The sequence below is a fragment of the Agrilus planipennis genome, unplaced genomic scaffold, assembly GCF_000699045.2.
Source record: "Agrilus planipennis isolate EAB-ADULT unplaced genomic scaffold, Apla_2.0 scaffold142, whole genome shotgun sequence".
Classification (NCBI taxonomy): Eukaryota; Metazoa; Arthropoda; class Insecta; order Coleoptera; family Buprestidae; genus Agrilus; species Agrilus planipennis.
This window is the reverse complement of record NW_020440123.1, coordinates 705,417-725,377: the sequence shown is the minus strand read 5'-3', so window position 1 is coordinate 725,377 and position 19,961 is coordinate 705,417. Positions and strand designations below refer to the sequence as shown.

The 19,961-nt window shown below is 33.0% G+C and overlaps 2 protein-coding genes across 10 annotated transcripts in view; one reads left to right on the top strand and one right to left on the bottom strand.

Moving 5' to 3' along the window:
* The window catches only part of LOC108736808, a 30,592-nt gene extending 28,854 nt beyond the window's left edge, over positions 1 to 1,738 (top strand). For all 4 annotated transcript variants that reach the window (XM_018469390.2, XM_018469389.2, XM_018469388.2 and 1 more), the window contains one exon: positions 1,542 to 1,738. In XM_018469390.2, coding sequence (XP_018324892.1) covers positions 1,542 to 1,646 — 105 coding nt within the window. In that variant the 3' untranslated portion in view covers positions 1,647 to 1,738. The remainder of the gene's footprint in view (positions 1 to 1,541) is intronic.
* The window catches only part of LOC108736806 (RNA-binding protein Musashi homolog 2-like), a 248,417-nt gene that overhangs the window by 22,491 nt on the left and 205,965 nt on the right, over positions 1 to 19,961 (bottom strand). The window contains exon 1 of one of the 6 annotated variants that reach the window (XM_018469380.1): positions 11,977 to 12,271. The exons of 4 other annotated variants lie outside the window; for them this stretch is intronic. In XM_018469380.1, the coding sequence (XP_018324882.1) occupies positions 11,977 to 12,065 (89 nt within the window). In that variant the 5' untranslated portion in view covers positions 12,066 to 12,271. Of the gene's footprint in view, positions 1 to 11,976; positions 12,272 to 19,961 lie in introns of those variants that run through there. One more of the 6 variants, XM_018469386.1, reaches the window with a different exon arrangement.

Sequence of the window (19,961 nt, the reverse complement as noted above, 5' to 3'; positions counted from 1 at the left end):
TTAACAAAACAAAAAACACTAGCAGTAATAGAAAGAAATTTATCCGAGAACGTTAATTTTACTGGTTAGCCCATTGAGATAAGTAATATTCCAAAAATGCTGTCAAAAAACTGTTCGGTGAACGTTTTGCTTAAACTCGCTAAGGCACTCGTTTTTCATTTCGAGGTATGAAACCCTGAAAATATCCAGTTCGATTTAAATACCTGCCAAACATTGATGTTAAACTGGTATCGAGGGTGACCATGTTACTGTTGGCACGAAAAATATACTACCTACCTATTCCCACGGGAATTCTTTTATATTCAAAAGTAGACAGAAGATAATTTATTATATATACTGCCCTATAAAATCTATTTAATACTTTGTCTAGGTATATGCACAAAACTAAAACTCAAATGTTAAAAAAAAATTGAACGAAATAACGTGGTTAATTTCTCCAACAATTTTTTACCATTTATTATCCACCTTTGGAGGTGGAATATTTTTTTCATTAAATGGGACTAGCAGCCTATCCAATACATATACAGAAAATACATTCGAATTTAGAACGAACCTCTTCATTTTTCGAAGAAAAATTACGTTTTATTAAACATCCGCAAACGCAATTCAGTCTAAAACTAAAAATGTAAATGACTTTCTGAAACTTCTTATTGCAAAAACCGGACAAGAGGCAGATAGGCATTACATAGTATGTCGAAGACTTCAAAATGAAAATTATAGGTATTGTGTGTTTGCTAATCAGTTGTAAAAAGTGTAATACATACATTGTATATATATATGTATAATAATGCTGTATTTGCACTATACTTAGCATGCACGACGAAATATTTTGAAAAATTATCATAGGAAAATCAAGATTGATATTTNACGGCAATACTATAACAAGTACGGCTTCGGAAAATTGGATAAAGGTAGAAGGAAGCTTTAGTAAAAACGAAGTGAAAAATAATCGGGTGAAATTTTACTAACGCAGTTCTTCGAATACACGAAAAAACAACCTTCGAATTTAAAATATGTTTTACGTCATTGTCAAGATATACACTAACTTAATTAGTAAAAAACAAAAAGGTGGCGTTTCATGGTAATGTTAAAATGTTCGAGAATAATGCTTCAGAAGTGTCAGCAAAAGTTTGTATATTTTCTTATAAATTTTAAAGAAAAATTTGTAATAAAATAAATTTCAACCTATGCAATAATCAAAGAGACAAAGCCAACATGCTCCAATTGGTAATTTATTGGAGATAGTCGGTCATTTTCAAGAATACAGAAAATGTAACTAATATTTTTAATATTTATTTATTAAGTCACTCTTGTAATTACACTTCGTTTATTTTATTTAAACGATTGCAACCGATTTAGAAACAATTTCAAGCATCATCAAACAATTTTCATAAAGTCCCTGAAATTGTGAATTCATTATAAAGCTTTTAAAATCGAAACGATTACGAGTTTAAAAAATTCCAAGTAAACAATTTATTCTAGTAAAACTATTAAGATTTTTAGATTGACGAATCCATTAAACGTTATTGTGTTTTTTACAGATTCTCTGGACAAACAAATTCGAAGGAGGTTGTCCTGATTTGTTCCGAATGTATGATGAACTTGACGCAGCCGAATGTGAAAAAGCCACATGCGGTAGGATCTGAAGCCTTTCATACTCATAAAAAAATCGAAAATGACCATGGCCACCTATTTATATAACATATACGTACATCGGCACAATAAACTATTAAACATTCAAATTGTTTTCTTTTCAAATTCATAAAATAACTACAAGAAATGCAGTAATTAACACTGGTTTTGGATATCAGTAGATCATTAAGTTTCTATTGCTTCTTAATCATCTTTATTAAAAAGTTAAAAATGCTTTTTTTAAAACAAACTGTATGAGAAAAAAAATCAATCTGCTATTACAGAACAAAATAAACAATTAATTTCGTTTCTCTTCACTATAAGTATAACAGGCGGGCTGAAAAGTTCGTAGGCTAGCATAGATAAATTATTTTTTTTGATAGACTTTGATTTTCTTATTCAAAATAGTTCCCTTCGAGAGTGATACAACGATTATAGCGGTCATACAATTTTTCGATACCATTTTTATAATACGATTTGACGTTAGCCTCAAAATAGGCTTCAGTTTCGGCGATTACCTCTTGAGGTCTGAGAACAGAAAAAAGTCGCTGGGGGCCAGATCTGGAGAGTACGGTGGATGCGGAAGCAATTCGAAGCCCAATTCATGGAATTTTGCCATCGCTTTCATTGATTTGTGACATGGTGCATTGTCTTGATGAAAGAGCACTTTCTTTTTCAAACAACAAAAGTTCTTTCACTAAAAATGCTATAACTCAAATACTAATAGTGCAACAGCTGTCAAATTTATACACGTGTCTTTTGAAGGTTAGGACTAACTAAAAATCATATGGATTTGATACTAGTAAAACCATCTTTCTGGTAGTACCATAATTCCACGCTCATAAAATTTTTGGTCTTTGTTGGCAAAAAACTGATCGAGGAGGTTTTTGACCTCCTCATTTGAGGTGAAGGTTTTACCGTCTAAAAAATTTTGGAGTGACCGGAACAAATAATAATCCGATGGTGCCAGGTCTGGAGAATATGGTGGGTGTAGCATTGTATCCCATTCAAGCTGTAAAAGCTTTTGGCGAGTGACCAAACTTGTGTGAGGTCTCGCGTTGTCTTGGTGAAACACTACACCTTTCCTGTTGATTAGTTCTGACCTTTTCTGTTGAAGTGCATCATTCAGTTTGTCCAGCTGATGACAGTAGACTTCCGAATTAATCGTTGTGTTATCCGGTAAAAGCTCAAAAAAAACGATTCCTTTAAAATCCCACCAAACAGACAGCATCACCTTTTTTTGGTGAATATCGGCTTTGGAAATGGTTTGAGCCGGTTCATCTTTTTTGCTCCATGACCTCTTGCGTTTGACGTTGTTGTATACAACCCATTTTTCGTCCCCAGTGATGATGCGCTTCAAAAACGGATCATTTTCGTGACGTTTGAGAAGCGAATCGCAGACGTCAATGCGGCGACACAGATTTCTCTCTGTGAGAACATGGGGAACCCATACATCGAGCTTCGAGGATAATCCCAGGCCTTTCAAGTGGTCATAAACTGTTGAATTTGATAAATTTAACCTCAATCCGATCTCACGTGTTGTTATTCGCCGGTTCACATCAACTAATGCCTTTATCGCGTCTTTATCAGCTTCAACCGGCCTTCCCGAACGTGGTGCATCTTCGACATCAAAATTGCCGGATCGAAATTTAGCGAACCAGTTCTGGCACTGGCGTACTGTCAACACACCTTCTCCATACACATCAGTCAATTTCTTTCTGGCTTGAACAGCATTTTTACCCTTTCTGTAGTAAAACAGTAAGATATGTCGAAAATGCTGCTTATCGCTCTCCATATTTGAAAAGGCACCAACCAAAAACTACTGCGTAGAATTAATTGGAATTTTTCACACACAAGCCTTACTATATGAGCTCTCAAAGCATATAAAAATTATACGGCTTAAATGTGAAGTTAGGTGTAAAAGAATACAATTAAATCCTCTGTCGGGAAAAAACGAAATGACTTTCCGAACAACCCGACAATATTAAGATAGCAGAACTGTATATTGACGAAATGTCCACAGCATTTAGTTTCTAATTAGAGCACTTAAATAGTATTTCATTACTTATGTTTCAGCTCTACATTTTACCGAATTCGCTCTTCCTATTTAATAAACGTTAAAAAATCCAAAATTTTTAAATTCGGCTAGGCAAGCAAAAAAACTGCTGTTTTCTTAAGAGGTTAACTAAACGTAATGCAACATGTTATACATACAAGGTCATAAATTCAAATAAATAGGTTAAGGGAATGTTTTAGGGCCTTAGTTCCGTCCTTTCATTAGACGTTTTAAATGGTCAGTTAGTTATAGAATGTTGTATTACCAGAGGATATAATAGCGGTTTCAGGCGTCTTCATCCTCCGACAAAATATCTCCAAGGCAAAAAATTCTGGACAATAATCCTTCGAATCGCTTCATGTTGACTTATTATATTTGTTTTTTGCCGCCTAAAATGAATGTTTGTGTGACATCTGTTAGTAGAATAATAAATTCCGTTTTAATTATCATTCTTAGGTTAGGTTAGGTTTTTGTCTTGGGGATATTTTGTAGGGGATATGTTGTCGAAGAATCAAGAATCATGGAACCATAGATACCTACGATTTAATTGCAAGACAAACTTGCCTATTTTGCCTTCTTCATTGGCTAATCTTTTAAACCGCTTTAATAAAGTCGAGTGAAATTTTACAAAACGCTAGGCGCTGTAAAAAAATCCTTTTTCTAACTGAATATCAACAAAGCCATGGACAGACACATAGACAAGCATACAACACCTACACCTATTATTATTATTGTTTACTAAACGTTTAGTTAGTCCCTAACGAAAACACCGCTGTTTTCTTAGTTTTCGTGCTTGAAAATGGCAACAGATTAACTTTTATGTATACATAAACGCTAGTAGCGATTTGAGAACGAAATATGCATACAATCGACAAAGGGCGACATCAACAAAAACGTGGTATAGAAATACTCATACAAATGTCTTCAGCCACCTTTTCATACAAACTATAATTTAATATAAGCCCAGTAAATTTAATTTAAAACGTTTGACGGGTGTTTTGAGGAGCAGGAAACATAAATATACACATCATTGAAAAATTCATATATGCTACACCAAAGGTGGCCACCCCAAATCATCTTGCGACCCTTATAGGATTCTAGAAGGGTTCCGTTTTTTTTTTACATTTTACAGGAAAATTAATAAGAAGTCTATGGTCTCAGCGTAACGTGGTAAATTTTTCAACAAAATAATACTCTACGTACAAATTTGCATTTGCAATTTGAATGTATGGGAGAACATGCTACAACAACTACAATGTTAATTCTTCGGTTATGGTTCCGTACGTACGAATGAAAAACGGAACCTTTATAGGATAACTCGTCTGTCTATCTGTCTTTTTTTTTTTTTTAAATTATCAACCGTAAAGAGTGACTTGCTCAGTGTAAATTAAAAAATACCAGCTAGACCACAAACAGCTAAGCAGCTTCCTTGTTACACGGAAATTTCATTAGGTAAATAAACACTTTCTAACCCAACCTTCCACGTCTTATTGCAAATTGTTTATTATTGAGGAAGTAAGATATTTAAATAACTAAATACATAACGCAGAATATGTATTTAGATTACAGGATCACTTAATGGAACAGTATATTTATAATCGATTAAAAATTATTGATGCAAAATATCTATGAAATTATTAATTTAGTTTTAGTTCATCGCTGCACTTTTTTCTTATATTTTTGTTTAATATATTTTCAAAATTTAAAAACCACTCCACTTTATATAATTTTAGTAAAAGCTAATTCGAAAATTCACACGATTCGCTTAGTTTGTTCATTGAAGTTTTCAATTGTACATAAATAATTCCGTCGATACCCTTGTACCAAGTTAACAAAGAATACAAATAATACTAAAACAGTTAATGAAACGTTTGACTACACCATCTGGTGGAACTGTGCACGCAAATTGTAAAATTGTTTATTAAAATAATAAAACACGTTAAAAAGGTAAAAAAATTTTTTTGATGTAGGAGTCGACGAAGTTTTCTTCTAAAGTTAAATCAAATAAAAAGTTAATATGTTCAGTGAAAAGCTGCAATAGCACTTCAGACATAGATCTTCACTCTTTACCTACATTAACTACTTTCCAATAAAAACTAACCGTTTTATATATGTAAAAAATATATTCGGAAAATTAGAGAAAAAAGTAAACTAATAGAAGCTTGGATGAAAGCAGTAGGTATCAAAGAAGTGAATTCCGGAATAAAAATTTTATAATGTGATTAGCATTAAAAACACGCTCACCTTCAACGAAATTTCCTTTCCGTGGCTTTGTGTCAGCCCAATCACATATTGTGTCAATACTTATCATTTTATCGTAATTTAAAAACTTGGAAATTGGTACACTATAGGAACTACGATAAATTTTCCCTAATCGGCGCCATGTTTTTAGGCTCCTCCCATTTGACGGATCCCAATACTGAGCGTTATATTACATTACTGCTAATTTAACATTATAATGTTAAATTCGCCGCTACACTAAAATCTCATGATTTGCACGGTTCTTCTTAACACTAAAAGCAATTCTGTTTGATGGTCTATATAAGTGAACAATAAGTGCATCCACATCACAAAATAGTAAAACGATTCACATGAAGGTTTAATGCTTTTTTAGTGTTAATTTAATGCTCTATTTAAAATTTTAGTCTCCCCGTGTAGGAAATTACGACGGGACCAAGCTTGGCCCAAAATTATTCAATTCTGGTCCGAGATTGACGAGACGTGAATAAACCGAGACCTAACATTTGAAAGTTGTCCAAACTTTAGACCAGTACTAACAGGCCAATGCTTTTGGTTGTTAAAGTATTGAATAAAACTAGGCGAAACGAGAATAAACCTAGCCTTGGCATTTGAAGATTGGCCGAACTTTGGACCAATATTGACAGCCCTTTGCTTGGTTTCTCACTAATAGCTCAGGTTCAAGATCCTACATGAGTCCATTCCTTACACGAAAATTAGCGGTTCCGAGTGAAGGTGAAAAGGTAGCATGCCCAAGTCAAAATCTTGGTAAATAAACTACTTTGTTTCCAAAAGTAGGTACGCTATAGTTTAGTGATTTTTTAGTGCTTCTGGAAAAACTAACGCATCAACACCAACGTGCGTAATCTAGCAATTACACCTACACTGAAAAATGCTTAAAATAAATTAATGAGTTTCAAAAATAGTGCTAGTAATAGTAACTTTCGTCCCATTTCTATGCCAAAAGTATTGTTGTGTGATGTGACGACGTTATCAATACAGTCGTCGGTTATTGCTCTACCACTTAGACAAAATGCTAGACGGACTAGTGCACTCGATGATAAAAAAACTCACATAAAATAAAAATAATTATCTTCCAATTACTTTCAAATAAGTGAACAATAAATTACAACTCGTCTAAAATATGTCTAATTATGTTTATGATAATAAAATGCGTTAAATTGATATAAGATGTTTGTGAGACGAATGTTGAAATTGTTTTCTTCTTAAGTACCTACTATTAAATTTCCTAAAATCTAACTTGTTATCCCTATTAGAAAATGTGTAAGCCGAAAAGGGTTCAAGCTGCATAGATGACGTCAGGGTGGCGAACATTGCCAACTCTGGAAATACCGAATTGAATAAGGTTTATAGAACAAGCAATAGCTTCTTGTGTAGGTACCTGCACAACAATAGTACAAGAATGGAAAAGAATTTGGAAAACGTTGTTCGCTGAAAGCAGATTCTTAAAATTGCTAATAATAAAAACTGAAGTTTAAAAATTTAAACCAAATAAACCAATAAACAAATACAATTATGATTAAAATATTAAAAATATTTTACGAAACAGTAAACAATGTGAAATAATACTCTATCGGTATAGTATCTTCTCACCCGTATTATGTAGACTTCTATATACATACAGTCCAGGTAATATGAGCGGGCGAGTGGGAAAAATTATTCAGATTAAATTCTTTTACGCAATTTTGTTCGGAAGGTTCTCCTGGTTGCAGCGATATAGGTTGTCAGCAATTTAGCAAATATAGTTTATTAAATACAGAAAATAAATTTTAATAATTTTTTGAAGCATAAAAAATAGCAATTTTCACATATATTAAGACTTTCAAAAATTCATAACTGGGAAAATATTAAATTAACAAAAAATAACTTCAGACCTTTTTTATCGATATTAAACCAAAGAATATAAAAAACATTGTGCCCAAAAAGGTTGTTTTTTGGCGTTTGTTTAAACAATCATGATTTGAACAGTATTCCACCGGGTCGCCGACTGGAAAGCTATATCGTCGTATTCAGAAAAATCTTCCGAACAAAACGTAAAAAAATTTAATTGGAATAGGTATTCCCACTCACCCGTCCATATTGCCTGGAGTAATACACTAAAAAATTACAGGGATTTTATTAATAATTTTGTCTGCAATGCAGGTAATCTTACTATACCAGGTGTATTAAAATCTACTGATTTATTTTGAGCATTTTTCGTATGATGGTTGGATGCAAAGGGAGGAAAGTATAATTTTACAACATATTGGATAGAGTTATGCATGTTGGTACTAGTTATTACAGATTTTTAGCCTTCAGCAAGAACCACCACTAACTTTTATATCAAAAAATTAGGCACTAAAATTTTAATAAGAGCACTGAATTGTCATGTAAATCGTTTTAAATATTTTGTGATGTGACTGTGATAGTTTGATAACCATAAATTTTGCGAACAGTACATTACAGCACAACACTAACACAATTCAGAACAATTCCTTTTTTTTATTCTTCCATCAATTACAAATCTAAATCACTAAACATAAGAAAAATTCTATCTGCCTAAATGAAATCAGCATGTTCAACGAACCAAGTGATTTTTTAACGGTTTACGAGGCAAATAAGAAGACGAAATCAGGTCAAACTGTCACGAACAATAATTAACTAACTATTGGAAGACCGTCTGCTGAAAAGATATCAGTCGCAGAAAATAGATCATTAAAGTCACTATTTGTCCAGTTTAATACTAAATGGATCTTTGTTGTAAAAAGTGGAAAGTCAAGCACGGAAAGTAACTGACTACCTAACTTGAACTGCAAACAATTAACACTTCAGATTATTGACTAATCGTGAAACGAAAAGTTTGCTATTTCCACATGCGACTATAAAAACAACACAACAGTCTAATTTATTATAAACAATTCTTTAAATTTTAAATAAGTTGATGGCAATTTACAACAGTTATTTCGGACCTTTCCTGATAGATATTGGCAAAGAAAAAAAAATGAAATTGTAAAATCACAATGGTATGGCATTCATAAAATTCACTTTCATTAACAGTAAATGACAAAATAAAATCAACCGAAACAGTTCTTTTGAAATAATCGATTATATAAGTTACAAGAAGTAAGTTTCTCTATTAGCAATCAATAAGAACAAATGAATTATAGGAAACACAATTTGTCAGACGATTTCTTGAAATACTTAAGTAGATATAATATTATGTCCAATAATTAAATCACTATACTGAATAATTGAGAGCTGAGAAAAACTTAATAAAAAGACGAAACTTGGATAATTAATCATACGTATTGTTGCCCACTTCTCATAATCATTGACAATAATAATTAATATCATAAAATCAACGTAACTTTACGTATTATATAAAATAAACAATAGACTATGGAACAACTGCCCTAATTATATTCTTAAAACCTTCCGTCACTAAAGTTAAAATTCTCGGAATTATTTTAGTTTGATGCGGCAACGTGGCAATACACAGAGGTCGACCGTAGTAGTGGTAGTAGTAGTAATAATAGCGTTCAAGATCTTGTGTGCCGTTCCTTGACATTGAGAAATAACTACATGCACAATGTAAATGAGTTCCTTTTTACCTGCCTTGAACCCGAGTCAGTAGTAATATAAGTATCGAGGTTTAGAACCAATATAAAAGTAACAAGAACCTTTTACGCTTTCTTGAAAAGAATTTTGCCTTGTAAGAGTTCTTCATCGCTGTCCCTACAACTACCATTCTCTATAGTAAATAGGTAGTCTACATCAGAAATATTCGAAATAAACTTTTCGACCCTTCGGTGCAGCCACTTAAACATGTCTACATTCAAACAAGAGTAAAATGCACAAATGCAAAAATCATAAAACTGCACCAGCGTTTAAGAAATGTCAGAGCAGATATTCCAATTTGTTTTCTTTCAAGCTTTCTGGTCAATTGTTAAGACTATTAAATAATTGCCAAGCGGCGAAATCAATACTAGATATATAGTCGAGAAAATCTCCCTCCATTGTTTTACCAATCAATATATTTAAACACCACTAATTACCAAAAAATTATACATATATACTACTATTGGTATAAGCAGGATTTTAACGCGATGCTGATATTTTATGTAGGTATTTAGATACACGTCTAGCATATATATATATATTCAGTCAATTTAATACATGTATAATAGTACAATATGTTACTGAATAAATTCTTCAGTTTCGAAAATGTCAAATAATGTAGTTTATAACAGGCTAAAATACGTTCACATTTCCACCCTACTCAAAATAAAACAGCCATGTGCAGTTCTCTTTATAGGCAAGTCGCCTTTTCACAAAGCACGAGTTGGACAAAGAAACGACAACGGCGAGTGTACCCTACACAGCTGGTAACCAATCCAGTATAGAGGCGACGCAACGTTGCCAGATTATTTATAAAATATTTATTAAAAACCGGCTTGACTTTTTAATTGCAACAAGAAAAAAAACTACATATATTTTGAAATGGAATACCTGAATTATTATTTTTTTTTGTATTTTGTGATTATTTCAATTTTTTAGTTAATTGTAAGCATATACATATACTATACAAAAGTATATTAATAAAACAAACACAAAAATAATATCGATTGTTAACAGGCATTATTTTTAGAAATTCGTTTCAACAATTATGTATGCTTTATATTATAACATACATATTACGTAGCGTAGGTATGACGGTATAGAATGAGCAAGGTCACGTTTTTCAGAAAATCAAAATTAATATACAATTACATACCTATTTAAACTAAAATGTAAAGTATTGTTACAACGATTAACGCATGTACAACGTACATATTATTCATTTGCATGATAACCGTTAACTAACTAAGAATTTGCTGCAAGCATTAGTTCGTGAATTAATTTAAAATTAAATACTGCAAATTTCAATCCACTTTACCTTAAAATATTAGCAGACCGCGAATGTACACTACGCAAAATTATAATCATTTATATACATTGTTTACTAAGTTTAGACATCGGCAATATCTTTTTCTTGTCGGTTAGTCGGTATTAAAAAAAACTACAAAAATATAAACAAATTTAAAAGCATTTTTGTTTGTAATGAGTGAGTTATAGATTTGTATGTAAAGTATGTACGATGTGATTGTAGGTAGGTACTTATTCCAGTTATTAGTGCAACGCAGTTAGAGAAGTTAGAAGGGATAATGTTCCAGTAAGTTGTGTAGTATTGCATCAAAAGGAGAGAGAAACTATTAACACGTACAACATAATAAGTACAAAGAAACTCGAAAAGCCGTTGAACTACATGAGAAGTACTGGGAAGCAGAAGCCATCTGTTTCATAGCGTTGCTTGCTTGCCTGTCTGCCATGAGACACAAGAGACTAAAACCAGTGTTGCCAACTAGAACGACAGGTAATTTATAAGGGTAGGTTCTTACCAACACGAACCAAAATTTAAAAAATGATAATATGTATAAGACTTCACGGAAAGATTTCAATGTTTCCTTATTAATAGATTCTAAAAACCACGTACTCCGATTATCGAATTAAAAAATGGCTTCTATTAAACTAGGAAGCTTTAAAACGCATATACTTCTTAATGCAACAAATTAATACAATCAAAAACAATTAACCAATCCATCTAGAACAAAAAACTTTGAATAACTATTTAAAACCTTAAAAATTGTTAAACACGGCGTGAAAATGTGGCTCCATTGAACATCGAAGGTGATTTGGATAGAATTTGGTTGTTAAACCGGCAATAATTATTGCAAAATACGAAAAAACGTGTCGAGATTGGCAACACTGGTCGGATCAACGCGACCGGTAAGTACGTTCACCTACATCAACAAATAAACAAAAGAACACATGCATTACAACAAAAGACAGTTTAACAAAAGTAACCACGATCTACATACTTTTATAAATTAGGTTACAATCTATAACGATAGTAATAATCAAAAACAACGATGCCAGACAAAACCTAACCTAGAGACAATTATTTACACCGGAGCGAAACGATTCGTATGTATGTTGTTTCGATGACTTACCCTCCGGCAGACGGCGGTGCCAAAACCAACGGTGGTGGCACTGAGTAAGGGAACAATTTGGGAGCAAGAGGAGGATTTTCAAAAAGCATGCTTCACTCACGAATTATATTAACTTATCGAACGCTATTCACGAAGGAATAGCAAAACATCCAAACAACACGACGGTCGAAACACAACTGAAAGCAGCTGAACCGCTGAACGCTGAAGGCTCGGTGTCGATCGGTTGGCAAGAACGATTTCAAATGTGCTGACTGGCTCGTTGACTGGCTGACAGCCGAGGGGCTGAGGTAAAGCAGGCAAGGCAGCAGCTGTTTTATGGTGGTTGCGACGAAGAGGAACACAAAACCTCTCCAGCGGGTTTGCAGTTTGGACTGTGTAAAATAATGTTTCAACTATGGTTTCAACGCAACGGTTGGTTGCACCGACCGGTACAATGTGCCCTGTATAATATGTTTTATGTGTTGTACACGCACCTATAGGTACAGACGGATTTTTTATTCACCTTTACCCTACCGTCCTCTTTGTCCACATTTAATTTTTTGTTTTCATTTTAAACGTATTTACATATGCCGTGAAGCTAAACGACAATTAACGTAGGTCTGCACATATTATGCCCTTACTTACCTTGCTGATTATGCCACGAACAAAAATCTAGTACCGTTTCCGGCTAATTACGAGGCAGTAATTTCAATAAAAATATATTCCTTAAAATTGAAGTAATTATTATAATTCCGCAATCAAGTGATCACACTATAGAATTTAAAAGGAACATCTATCATCAAGGCCGTGTTTAGGGCCCGGCTGCCTAAATTAGAGACGCCGAAAGGATTTGTAATTAGTGACTCACCAAAGGTTCGGTTCAGGTTTCCGCAAGTTTCAGAAAAAAAATCTAGCTTCGGTAACAGTTTCAGTTTCGGCAGAAAATGTACCGAACTTCTTAGGAAGGAATTTCTTACTCATACTTCAGTTATTGTTTTTTATTTCATTTAACACGTTTGATGTATACAGTGTATAAGAGTATATAAGCCAAATTTTAGTAAACAATAGATTTTTAATATGTCTGTAAAAGTTTCGGTTTCGGTCGAAACTGAAACAGATACCGAAGAATCGATTTCGGTTTCGGTAGAAAGTCCTGTTTCAGTCAGACATTATTAGTAATATCGAAACCGATTTTTCCAAAATAATAATAGTAATTGTCTAGCCCAGATGATGAACCGTCTCTCGGAAGTAGTGGTGGGGTTGAACGGGAGGATAAAGGGAAGTCCAACGACTTTATCCTCATTGATAAAAAGTAGGGGCGATGTAATGGAAACGGGAGAGGTGAAGGTTAAAAGTAAGGCTGATCTTGAAAACCCCCAAAATAAAGTGGTGAAGGTTGGTAGTGACAAGGTCAAGATTTTAAAAATTTATTTTTAAAAGTATGAGGGCAAGTAAGGACGAGTAGGGGTGGTGGGGGCGCTTACCTGGAATCGAACCGGCGTCTCCCCGAATGCTTAGCAATGGTCTAAACCTCTAGGTTATGCCTAAAGTGACCATATTTTTTTCTTGTCAAAGCGGGACGTCCGTTGTAGAATTATGTAAAAACAAATTGTATTTTTATTAAAAAAGGGTAAAGTACGTTACATTACTGCTAGTTACGCTGTATTTTATTTTGGTTTTTGTTATTTGTTGGCTGAACAAATCTTTTTTAAAGCCTCTGATTTCGTTTTAAGGTACGAATAGACCTCAGTACATGATTTATTTTTGTTAATCTTTGTAATCAAAATGTTTTTCAATACCGAAACGCTCAACTGTCCTTTTTTACTCGTCCGTATTTGGTCATTTGAGAAAAGAGTCTTTCGATAGGTGCGTTACCTCCAGACAGACACAAGACGTACTCAATAGTTATATAAAAGTTGGTTAAGTGTATATTGTTTGCAAGGAAGTACTGGAATAATTCCACCCTACGGTTTTCAGCAATCAAATTCTCAGCATTCCAGGTAGTGATTTTTTGGTCTGTCGTAAAGCTGGAAAACTCGTCGAAAATTTTGGTGTCCTGATTCTTACAAATAAATTCTTGCGCTTGGCGTAAATGTAAATTAAATTATCATTTGGTCTGTTTGCGAAAACGGGACTTTTATGCCATCGCTGCCCCATGCCCCATCTCATGTGCAGGCTTCATGTCGTTAATAAGAGCCATGCCGATATAGGGATTTCCCCGCAGATTCCTCATGAAAATCCCATCAAAAGAATTGGTGATACTAAAATAAGGATAACCTTATGGGTTTTTCATATGGGTAGCAGTATTTTTTCCTGCGGGGGGTATATGGGGCATTCCTGATGATGCGCAAATGCGGGAAGACGTTCTATGCCCCTTCCTTGCATCAGGAGGCAACCTCATGGGGCTCACAAGAGGTAGTGTGGCTACCCACTTAGGTACCGTACCTACACCCTCCTGAAAATTCTATTCGGGTCGCATTTCTCGAAAACAAGAACTATTTACGAACAGTAATAATCTAATCTAAGTCTTCCCTGTCTCTCTCTCATATATCCTACCATCCTGTCTCCCTATTTCCTCATTGACTTCCATACTCCCCCCGTTTATCAAGTTTTTCCAGTAAGTATTCTCTCATTTTTTATTTTTTTTGTTCATATTTTCATCATCTACCCTCAACACCATACCTCAAACGACTTATTCTTTTTCGCATACATACCTACATTTTAAACCGTTAGAGAACATAGATGTGATTGTTTTTAATAAATACAAAAAAAAAACAGTAAAGGTATTGGAAACAGTAAGAGAGCATCAGAGGGCGAAATGGAAGACATTAAGAAATAGACGAGATAGTTTAATATGAAGAGTAGTAAGTGACATATTAGAAGCAGAAACAGGAGTTAAGAGGAGTTGTAGTACGACTAGATTAGATTACTGTTCCGAAATAGTTAAGGATGGTGGATGTTCTACTTTTAGCTCAGGATAGGAAGTAGTGGAGGTGTGTGTCCAACCAGTCTTAGGACTGACGATTCTATGATAATTGTTCCTACTTGTTTTAGTAATGGATACAAAACCTACTTACTACAGAAGTTTTAACGTTAGACTAAACCATAACGGTGATATTATACAACCCTGATTATAAAAAATATTTTTGCTTTGACTCATCGTAAGTGTTAAAGTTGTCGTTTCCATTATTAATGCTAGAAATACACTATTATAGAAGCACAGATTGTAATATCATACATAATTCTTGAACTAATGGATAGTCCTTGACTAGTACAAAAACATTTATACAAACCCTTTTTCGCTATTAAGCTTACTTTTCAAAATATTTCAAATAATAGTTGGAGACTTCAATGCTGGATCAAGCGACAAACCTCACAACAGAAACCACATTTTCACTATAGTAAAATGCGGTAAACCATAAATCAAATATTTGAGTAATTCTCATGGAAGTCAATGGATGTCTGGGCTCAAATCACGTTATTATTACACATATATTAATACCTTTTAGTCGGTATTTTTTTTACTGAACTTATTCCATTAAAATATTTCGACCTGTATATGTCTTATTTTTTTCGTATTTTGTGTAGTTTAAAAATTCATTTGTAAAGAAAAATTGTACCACCTTGACACTACTAATTAAGAGGTTAAAAATGAGAGAAGCAGGTGCGTAAGTTCATGACTAATCGCCTTGTGCTAAGAATGGTCTTAAATTCAACGAACCGCGCACGTGCCTTATAATAATTAAGACCTCACCTGCAAAACAAAAAAAAACTGTGGTAAATTATACAAACTTTTTTGTGCTCTTGCTTTATTTCCTAAACAGGAAATAAAGTTATATGTATTGAGTTAAAGCAGAGCTAGTTTATGCTTTGCAAGTCACAATCACATAAGTAGTGTTCTTCCAGAATCATATTAAAATACCTTTAAAAAAAATGAGTAAACATTAAAAAAAGGCTTCAAACTTTTGTTAAACCATTCCACTTCGTCATCATCATAAGGTCGTTAGTCCTAAGACTGATTGGACACGCAACTCCACTCTTTCCAGTCCTGAGCTAATCTTTCCTAAAACTAGAACATCCCACATCCTTAACTATTTGTGAACAGTAATCTAATCTAGATCATTGTACGNCTGGACTAATACACTAAAAAATTACAGGGATTTTATTAATAATTTTGTCTGCAATGCAGGTAATCTTACTATACCAGGTGTATTAAAATCTACTGATTTATTTTGAGCATTTTTCGTATGATGGTTGGATGCAAAGGGAGGAAAGTATAATTTTACAACATATTGGATAGAGTTATGCATGTTGGTACTAGTTATTACAGATTTTTAGCCTTCAGCAAGAACCACCACTAACTTTTATATCAAAAAATTAGGCACTAAAATTTTAATAAGAGCACTGAATTGTCATGTAAATCGTTTTAAATATTTTGTGATGTGACTGTGATAGTTTGATAACCATAAATTTTGCGAACAGTACATTACAGCACAACACTAACACAATTCAGAACAATTCCTTTTTTTTATTCTTCCATCAATTACAAATCTAAATCACTAAACATAAGAAAAATTCTATCTGCCTAAATGAAATCAGCATGTTCAACGAACCAAGTGATTTTTTAACGGTTTACGAGGCAAATAAGAAGACGAAATCAGGTCAAACTGTCACGAACAATAATTAACTAACTATTGGACGACCGTCTGCTGAAAAGATATCAGTCGCAGAAAATAGATCATTAAAGTCACTATTTGTCCAGTTTAATACTAAATGGATCTTTGTTGTAAAAAGTGGAAAGTCAAGCACGGAAAGTAACTGACTACCTAACTTGAACTGCAAACAATTAACACTTCAGATTATTGACTAATCGTGAAACGAAAAGTTTGCTATTTCCACATGCGACTATAAAAACAACACAACAGTCTAATTTATTATAAACAATTCTTTAAATTTTAAATAAGTTGATGGCAATTTACAACAGTTATTTCGGACCTTTCCTGATAGATATTGGCAAAGAAAAAAAAATGAAATTGTAAAATCACAATGGTATGGCATTCATAAAATTCACTTTCATTAACAGTAAATGACAAAATAAAATCAACCGAAACAGTTCTTTTGAAATAATCGATTATATAAGTTACAAGAAGTAAGTTTCTCTATTAGCAATCAATAAGAACAAATGAATTATAGGAAACACAATTTGTCAGACGATTTCTTGAAATACTTAAGTAGATATAATATTATGTCCAATAATTAAATCACTATACTGAATAATTGAGAGCTGAGAAAAACTTAATAAAAAGACGAAACTTGGATAATTAATCATACGTATTGTTGCCCACTTCTCATAATCATTGACAATAATAATTAATATCATAAAATCAACGTAACTTTACGTATTATATAAAATAAACAATAGACTATGGAACAACTGCCCTAATTATATTCTTAAAACCTTCCGTCACTAAAGTTAAAATTCTCGGAATTATTTTAGTTTGATGCGGCAACGTGGCAATACACAGAGGTCGACCGTAGTAGTGGTAGTAGTAGTAATAATAGCGTTCAAGATCTTGTGTGCCGTTCCTTGACATTGAGAAATAACTACATGCACAATGTAAATGAGTTCCTTTTTACCTGCCTTGAACCCGAGTCAGTAGTAATATAAGTATCGAGGTTTAGAACCAATATAAAAGTAACAAGAACCTTTTACGCTTTCTTGAAAAGAATTTTGCCTTGTAAGAGTTCTTCATCGCTGTCCCTACAACTACCATTCTCTATAGTAAATAGGTAGTCTACATCAGAAATATTCGAAATAAACTTTTCGACCCTTCGGTGCAGCCACTTAAACATGTCTACATTCAAACAAGAGTAAAATGCACAAATGCAAAAATCATAAAACTGCACCAGCGTTTAAGAAATGTCAGAGCAGATATTCCAATTTGTTTTCTTTCAAGCTTTCTGGTCAATTGTTAAGACTATTAAATAATTGCCAAGCGGCGAAATCAATACTAGATATATAGTCGAGAAAATCTCCCTCCATTGTTTTACCAATCAATATATTTAAACACCACTAATTACCAAAAAATTATACATATATACTACTATTGGTATAAGCAGGATTTTAACGCGATGCTGATATTTTATGTAGGTATTTAGATACACGTCTAGCATATATATATATATTCAGTCAATTTAATACATGTATAATAGTACAATATGTTACTGAATAAATTCTTCAGTTTCGAAAATGTCAAATAATGTAGTTTATAACAGGCTAAAATACGTTCACATTTCCACCCTACTCAAAATAAAACAGCCATGTGCAGTTCTCTTTATAGGCAAGTCGCCTTTTCACAAAGCACGAGTTGGACAAAGAAACGACAACGGCGAGTGTACCCTACACAGCTGGTAACCAATCCAGTATAGAGGCGACGCAACGTTGCCAGATTATTTATAAAATATTTATTAAAAACCGGCTTGACTTTTTAATTGCAACAAGAAAAAAAACTACATATATTTTGAAATGGAATACCTGAATTATTATTTTTTTTTGTATTTTGTGATTATTTCAATTTTTTAGTTAATTGTAAGCATATACATATACTATACAAAAGTATATTAATAAAACAAACACAAAAATAATATCGATTGTTAACAGGCATTATTTTTAGAAATTCGTTTCAACAATTATGTATGCTTTATATTATAACATACATATTACGTAGCGTAGGTATGACGGTATAGAATGAGCAAGGTCACGTTTTTCAGAAAATCAAAATTAATATACAATTACATACCTATTTAAACTAAAATGTAAAGTATTGTTACAACGATTAACGCATGTACAACGTACATATTATTCATTTGCATGATAACCGTTAACTAACTAAGAATTTGCTGCAAGCATTAGTTCGTGAATTAATTTAAAATTAAATACTGCAAATTTCAATCCACTTTACCTTAAAATATTAGCAGACCGCGAATGTACACTACGCAAAATTATAATCATTTATATACATTGTTTACTAAGTTTAGACATCGGCAATATCTTTTTCTTGTCGGTTAGTCGGTATTAAAAAAAACTACAAAAATATAAACAAATTTAAAAGCATTTTTGTTTGTAATGAGTGAGTTATAGATTTGTATGTAAAGTATGTACGATGTGATTGTAGGTAGGTACTTATTCCAGTTATTAGTGCAACGCAGTTAGAGAAGTTAGAAGGGATAATGTTCCAGTAAGTTGTGTAGTATTGCATCAAAAGGAGAGAGAAACTATTAACACGTACAACATAATAAGTACAAAGAAACTCGAAAAGCCGTTGAACTACATGAGAAGTACTGGGAAGCAGAAGCCATCTGTTTCATAGCGTTGCTTGCTTGCCTGTCTGCCATGAGACACAAGAGACTAAAACCAGTGTTGCCAACTAGAACGACAGGTAATTTATAAGGGTAGGTTCTTACCAACACGAACCAAAATTTAAAAAATGATAATATGTATAAGACTTCACGGAAAGATTTCAATGTTTCCTTATTAATAGATTCTAAAAACCACGTACTCCGATTATCGAATTAAAAAATGGCTTCTATTAAACTAGGAAGCTTTAAAACGCATATACTTCTTAATGCAACAAATTAATACAATCAAAAACAATTAACCAATCCATCTAGAACAAAAAACTTTGAATAACTATTTAAAACCTTAATAATTGTTAAACACGGCGTGAAAATGTGGCTCCATTGAACATCGAAGGTGATTTGGATAGAATTTGGTTGTTAAACCGGCAATAATTATTGCAAAATACGAAAAAACGTGTCGAGATTGGCAACACTGGTCGGATCAACGCGACCGGTAAGTACGTTCACCTACATCAACAAATAAACAAAAGAACACATGCATTACAACAAAAGACAGTTTAACAAAAGTAACCACGATCTACATACTTTTATAAATTAGGTTACAATCTATAACGATAGTAATAATCAAAAACAACGATGCCAGACAA